The sequence below is a fragment of the Dromiciops gliroides genome, chromosome 1 (assembly GCF_019393635.1).
Source record: "Dromiciops gliroides isolate mDroGli1 chromosome 1, mDroGli1.pri, whole genome shotgun sequence".
NCBI lineage: Eukaryota > Metazoa > Chordata > Mammalia > Microbiotheria > Microbiotheriidae > Dromiciops > Dromiciops gliroides.
In genome coordinates, this window is record NC_057861.1 from 565,548,150 (window position 1) to 565,555,393 (window position 7,244).

The 7,244-nt window shown below is 37.3% G+C and overlaps 1 protein-coding gene across 1 annotated transcript; it reads left to right on the forward strand.

Annotated features, from left to right (window-relative positions):
- Positions 1-4,728: 4,728 nt before the first annotated feature.
- On the forward strand, positions 4,729-6,755 carry IZUMO3 (IZUMO family member 3). Its single transcript, XM_043999046.1, has 7 exons — positions 4,729-4,954; positions 5,094-5,168; positions 5,258-5,347; positions 5,554-5,571; positions 5,939-6,019; positions 6,397-6,487; positions 6,671-6,755. The coding sequence occupies exons 1-7, from the start codon at positions 4,729-4,731 to the stop codon at positions 6,753-6,755; spliced, it is 666 nt and encodes a 221-aa protein (XP_043854981.1).
- The last annotated feature ends 489 nt before the right edge of the window (positions 6,756-7,244 follow it).

Here is a 7,244-nt window from a genome sequence, read left to right on the forward strand (position 1 = left end):
TATCATCCATGCACATAAAATATATAAATTTATAAAAATGAAAATATAGTCATTCTACTATAGATTGTATCTTATCTTGGATTTTCACTACTTTTATTTTAAAACTTCTTTGTGAGTTATTAATTTGTGGCTTTTCTGGGGGTCAATCATTCCCCAATTAATTTCCCATTTACATTCAAAGTTATAATTGCTATTTATTAACTTCCCTCCACCTTATTTTTTCTCACTATTTTCCTTCTCAGTCTCTTTTTTTACCCTATCTCTGTTTAAAAGAGGCCATTTTGGACCTCATTTCTTACCTATCCATATTCACTGAATGGACATTGCATCAGAAAAACTAGGACCTGGGAAAGATCTTAATTTAAAAGGCCAAGGTCTTCCACCACATCTGGGGCCATCTCTAGTCATCCTGATCTATATCTTGCCACTGGACCCTGTGACTCAAGAGGAGAGAGTGAGGCTGATGGACTTTGCATAGCCTTGCCTCACTTAAATCCAATTCACTAGTACGTCATTATGTTACCTTCCTGATATCATTGGTCCTCTTTGAGAATGAAGGACAAACACTATTCCCCTACTCTCTGATTCTTCACTTTACCCTCCCTCTAAAAGCCCATCCCTCTTAATTTATCCTACCCTCCTAAATTTAATCAACACACCTTTCTAAAATCCTTCCCCCACCCTATACCCGAGTTTTCTCACCTCTCTAGAACTTCAGAAGACTTCTCAAGCTCTTTAGATATATACATTGTTTCCTCTTCAACCCAAACTAGATTAAGGTTTTAATATTAACCACCCTCTACCCCAACTAGCTTCCTCTGTATTCTTCCTTTCATGCTATTTTTATAAGATAATTTCTCCTAATGTTTTCCTACCCAATTTTGGATTTTTAGAATCACTTCATTATACACAACTCAACCTCAACCTTTCTTTCAAACTACCTTAGTAGTAAGTTTTAAGAATACTATAACTGGGCCAGCTGGGTGGCACAGTGGATGGAGCACTGGCCCTGGAGTCAGGAGGACCTGAGTTCAAATGCAGCCTCAGACACTTGACACTTACTAGCTGTGTGACCCTGGGCAAGTTGCTTAAACACCAATTGCCTCACACACACAAAAAGAATACTATTAATACTACTAATAATAAATAATTACTAATATTAATATTTTCATATACCAGAAGTAAACAGTTTGACCTCAATCAGTGCCTTATAATTAGTTTTTAATTATTCTTTATATTTCTTCTGAATTTTTTATATAGAATTTTCCATTGAGTTCTTGTCTTTTTATTACAAATACTTGAAAATCAGTTCATCACATGTCCATTTTTTTTTCATTCAGGATTATATTCAACTTTGTTGGATAAATTATTCTTGGATGCCACTCCAGCCCCTGTGGTTTTTAAAATATAATGTTCTAAGACCTACAAGTCTTTTAATGTAGAAGCTGCTAGGTTTTTCTGAAATCTTGATTCTTTTTCCACAGTTGTTTTTGTTTCTTTTTTAAAATTTTGGTGAGGCATTTGGGGTTAAGTGACTTGCCTAGGGTCACACAGCTAGTGAGTGTTAAAGTGTCTGAGGCTGGATTTGAACTCAGGTCCTCCTGATTCCAGGGCCGGTGCTCTATCCACTGTGCCACCTAGCTGCCCTCTTCTCTTTTACTTTTTAAATTTTTTTTCCACAGTTTTTAATATCCCACGCCCTCCTTGTTGATTATAACAGTTTTCTCTTTAACTGGGAAATTTTAAAACTTGGCAATGGCATTCCTGTAACTTTCTTTTCCCCCAGGACCTCTTTAAGGTGGTAATTGGCAGATCCTTTATATTTTTTACCTTCTTTATCTTCTTGTTCTAGAACTTGTAAAATGTTATCCAGATTCTTTTTTGACCGTAATCTTCAGGTACACCAATAATTCTTATATTGTCTCTTCTCAATGAGATATTTCAGATTCTCTTCTAATTTTTTCTAGTTTATTACATCTTAGTGTCTTATAAAGTAATTCAATTCCACTTTCCTAATTCTAGTTTTCAAAAGTTGTTTTCTTCCTTAATATTTTTTCTCTTTTTCTAAAAGATTATTTTTCTCCTCGTAATTTTCTTGGATTTTGTTTATTTTTTTCTAATATATTCTCATTCTTATTTGATTTTTTACTTCCTTTTTATTTTCTTCCTTATGATGTTGTGTCTCTTTTTTTCCAATTAGGTAATTTTATTGAATTACTTTTTTCTTTTTGGTAATTATTCCTCATTTTTCTCTTATTTGATTTTAAAATTCCTTTTTATATTCTTCTGAGATGTGTTTTTGGGCTTTTGACTATTTGATATTGCTCCTTAGGTTAGGAGTGGCTTTTTTTAAACCTTATTATGTTCTTCTGAATATATTTTTTTTAATTTTTAATTTGTCTTATTTTATTTTTGGCAGATTATCATCATCATCAAATTTTAACTCCAAGTTGCAAGTAATTTTGTCCTATGCTTCAGGTCTTTCTTACTGTTGTTTTCTGAATCCTGTTTGGGGCCTCAGCTTTAGGGACTCCTTTCTTCCTCCCCTAAGCCCCAGCCACACAGCCCCGAAATTGTTCTTGTTCCTTGTAGTGCTTCACTCCCTGGGCTTGTGTTTGCTCTTCCTTGCCTACAGTCACAGATGAGGATCAAGTCTGGTCAGCACTGTTAGGCATGACTTCCAGAAACAGCAGGGGGTCCTTTACTCTTCCCTCATTCAGGTTCTGTTGTTCCTTAAATGAAAGTTTGTGAAGTAAAAATTCCTGAAGTGAAATTGCTCCAGGCCATGAATGATGTGAAAGTTGAAGTGAAATTTCTTTAAGCCTAATAGTCTTCCCTCAGGACCCACTGTTTGTTGATTCGCTGGAGTTGGCCTAGAGGTGTTTACTCCACTTAAACCAAACCTCAGTCTCAGGAGTCTTCTCTCAAAATGTCTTAGGAAGATAACTGCTTTATCCCTTTATTTTTGTTTCTCTGTGTTCATTTTTTTTCATGGCAATTTTCTGTCTTTTTGTGGATGAAATCTAGAGTGACTGGAAATTTCTGATCTACTCTACCATCTTCCCAGAAATATAGAAATGCTTGTTTTAGTCCATAAATTAAAAACAAAATAAATAAAACTTAAAAAAAGAAGTTGGTTTGTCCTTCTGATTCTTCAGTAGCACTTAGTTTTAAACAACTGATTATGACTGGAATAAGATGTCCCCTTTTTAGTTCCATTTTTTCTATAACTCTGACTTCTGACCCAGAATAACTTGAAATATGCCCTTATAACACTGTGGGACTTAAAGCTGGAAAGAACCATCTAGTGTACGTTCATTTTATAGATTAAAAATTACCTCAGGGCAAAGCAGAATTGCCACTGCTAATGATAGGGGGAAATAATCTTCTATACCATTTCACCTAAGCTCAGACCCTAGTTTCCTGTTCTTGTCAGTAGCCTAACTCTCTAAATTTCATTGATGAAGAAGAGAAGTTAAATATTGGCTTTGTGCATTTGACCCAATTCAGTGGTCCTTTCTATTACCAGCATGTACTGCTCTAGATCTATGACCAAAGTTTCCAAAATGTCTTCAGTGTTTATCTCCTCTCTCAGTTATCATCTTCTATCCAACTCTTATGTAGAGTTCATCCTGTTCTTCAGTCATTATCCTGCCAGATTATTTTAGTTCCTTTAGTCTCAGACTAGGATTTCATTTATCTTCATTAGTATTATTAGTTTGTTTATATTCAGGATTAAATGAAAGAAAATCCTTTTAGAACTGAGTTGAGATCTGTGTTAACATCTTAGCTCTTTTAACTTCCCTGGGCTTCATCTTCCTCTCTCTAAAGAGAGATGGTTGATCCAGGTCTTTTCAAGGTCTAAATCTTTGACCTTTTCATCTATGGAAATTCTGAGATTCTCAGAAATCAGATATTATTTCCTATTTTAAGCAGGAAACAACAAAATTCACAAAACATGACACATTTTACTTTCCTAGCTCATGCTGACACTACTCACATTTCTTAACCTTCCCCAACTCTCCCTTATACCATAGTCTTAAAAGTAACTTGGCTTATTGTAAGTCTATCCTTTCTTTCAGCTTTCCTAAGACATTCAGTTACTTGATTACTGCTCCCCATTATGATTTGTTTTTGGAAATTTTTATTTCACTAAAGAATTCAGTCACCTTCATTTCCAGGCTTTTATGATACAAAGGAGTAGCAAGACAAGAATAACACAATCACTTCACTCATTTCCCTTCTGTTGGTCTTTTTCACCAAGAAACAAAGAGTTGAATTGATGAAATTGTGAAAACAATTGTCTAGGCCTGGAAAGAGGAAATAAAGTAATTTTCTAGGGAACCTAAAGTCTATATTGTATGGTCAGAATGGATTTTTAGACATTAAAATGCAGAGACAGAATTAGAGAACAACTAAGAAGCCTCTACAACTGCCTTCCTCCTGTGAACTTAGCCCACTCTCCCTCAACCATGATCTCACATTCTTCACATAGAACTCAGACACCTGCTGAACTGATTATTATGTCATTATTTTGGAATGAGACAGCAGATTAAAAAAGAAAAAAATAGCAAACACTCCTAAGCAAAGTCTCTTGGGGAAATGATTGAATAGAGGGAGGAGAATTAAGGCTACCAGGAAGATTTTCATTCTTATACTGTGGAAGAGGATGAACTAAAGAACTGGTTGCCAAGACAAAATACTGTTGGGGAGATAGGGGGAGAGGAAATGGGATCTCAATGGTTATTATTGTTCTTATTACTCCTGGCAACTAGGGTCATAAGGAGCTGTCTCGAATGTGATCCCAAATACTTTAAAGATGTGATTTGGTTACTAGAGGACCTGGTGCCCCAAAACATTCCTTCAAGAACTGCTTTCCTTGATCGGCAGTTCCAGGAGCTGAGGGACATAAGCACCAAGGTCCACCAGGGAAAGAAGAGGCTGAGAGTGTTGGGTGAGGGATGCTTGGGGCAAGGATGGGTGTGAGGAGTGGGAAGTGGGAATGATAGGTTTGGGGTGGGTGGGTATCAAACATTTGAGTTTTTAATACCTCTTCAAAGGTGTAGTCACTCCCCTTCCTTTCTTTCCCCCAGATGTTCGACAAGCTATCAAAATGAGAGAATGGTTGAAAGAGAAACTCAGGAACCTAAAACAGAAGCCATGGAAAGGTGAGATGGAAGGGAAAGAGAAAGCTATGTAAAGGTAAGGTGTATTGGATAAAGATTGAAGGGATGGTCTTTCCCTTATCCGTGTCCAGGGGTCTTCATCTTCCAGGGCCAGCTTCTTCAGCTTCGTCAGAACCTTGAGTCCCATCTGACTGAAACTTTAAAGGCCTTCTCTGATCTTGGTAATGGTAGTGGTCAGTTTAGAAGCCCTAAAATTGGAACTTGGCTGGGAATCATTGGAAGAGCTCTGTGTGGGAAGGAAGATTGAGTTTCAGTTTGCAAGGTCCAGATCTGGGTGGAATGAAATTGGAGGGGAAGAAATGTGGAATACCTGCAAGAGAATAAAAATATGTATACCACGGTAATTTCATGAATGTTTCTTCTACAGCTTGTTCTGAAGACTGCAGTAAGTATACAAACACCCAGAATATAGAAGTACCCCATATTTCCCCACCATCTTTCCTTCCCTATGCCCTACTTTTCATCCCACCCTGATCAAGATCAAAGATCTTATCTCCTTTGGGCTCCTATTTTTATGAGGTGATTCCCCAGGAAAATGGGTCTTTATCAAATTTTGCTGAAGCATGAGTCATTCATTCTCATAGTCCTTGACAGTGCTGCCCCCCCTTATTGGTATTTTCCCTTACCAGAACCTTTAATAGAGCTGAATGTTTACTTTTCCCTTCACAACCTGAATTCCCACAGAGGTCACCACATTTTTAGGCACCATGATTAATAGGAGAACTGGTCTCTACTCACTTTTTTCTCCTCAGTGATGACTGAGGGTCCTGTTCTTGACTGTTGGAACTGTCTACGAATTACTACACCATGCTTCAAAGGAGAACTTTGTGGCGGTATCAAGGGATAATGAGAGGGCACTTGGGTGATATAGATTTTATGAAAACTGGGTGATTTGAAAAAAAGGAGGCAGATAAGAGTCTGGAAAAGTTGAAGTGATGGGAGCATTGGAGTACTGGAAGATTTTTACACCGATAAGTGAAAGAACCATGGGACAGTGGGGAGGCTGATCAAATTATGGAGCAGTGCTGTAGGCATCTGAGAATTTGGGAGCCAAAGGACTTGGGTCAGAGTTTAAAGGTAAGAGAAATGGGGAAGAACCAGGAAACTAGGGTATAGCCATTGATAGCCTGGGTAGGGTTGGTTTTTGAGGTAAATGGTAAAGGAACTTAAAGGGGAACCATAGAGATATTTTGTCTTTCTCCCCCTCAAGATGATGACCCAAAGACAGCTGAGCAACGAGAAATTGCATTGTTTCTAGCATTGATGGTGGAGACAGTGGGGTTGCTTTCTATTGTTTTTCTGTGAGTCTTACCACTTTATTGACCCAACAACCATTGAAGGGAGGGCTTCATATGAGAAAACATAAAGTTAGAAGGCTAAGGAGTAAGGATGGATGAGAATTTTTATTCCATTGGGGGGAATACCCAAAGAAAAGGAATAAATCACTATTGTTCAATAGGGAATGTGATACATTTCCATTGCAGATATTACTTTTGCATCACTCACCGGAAGAAGATGAAGGTAAAGCTAGAAGAACTGAAGAAAATTGCAGATGCATCAATGGAATAGAAGAGAAGGAAGGAAGAGAACAAAAACAGTAGCAAGATAATAAATTCATAAGAAATGTGGAAGTTTCATGTAATTCTATGTGGGGTGAGTGTGTAATCTTATAGCTTAATGGGAATTGTGAAAAGACAAATTCTTGTTCTGTAACTGAAGCTCGAGTATGTTAATGCAGACTAAATGTCGACTGTGTGTATTACATTTTTGTTTAGTGATTTCAATCACATCCAACTCTTCATGATCCATTTGGGTTTTCCTGGTAAAGATACTGTGATGGTTTCTCATTTACTTCTATAACTCATTTTAACAATGAAGAGCTGGGTTGAGTGATATGCCCAGAGTCATACAGCAAGTGTCTGAGGCTAGATTTGAATATGGCAAAATGAGGCTTCCTGACTCCAGGCCCAGCACTCTATGCACTGCTCCACCTAGCTGCCCTGTGTATTACATAACTCTGCTCCATTCTGGAATAATATGTCTGGTACAGTGGCTTAA

What these genes read in the sequence shown, in the direction of transcription:
- IZUMO3 (XM_043999046.1), top strand. Translation starts at nt 4,729, where the DNA reads ATGGGATCTCAATGGTTATTATTGTTCTTATTACTCCTGGCAACTAGG. An exon ending in AAAACAGAAGCCATGGAAAG is followed by an intron (nt 5,169 to 5,257) that starts GTGAGATGGAAG and finishes ATCCGTGTCCAG; the next exon opens with GGGTCTTCATCTTCCAGGGC. An exon ending in CAAAGGAGAACTTTGTGGCG is followed by an intron (nt 6,020 to 6,396) that starts GTATCAAGGGAT and finishes CTCCCCCTCAAG; the next exon opens with ATGATGACCCAAAGACAGCT.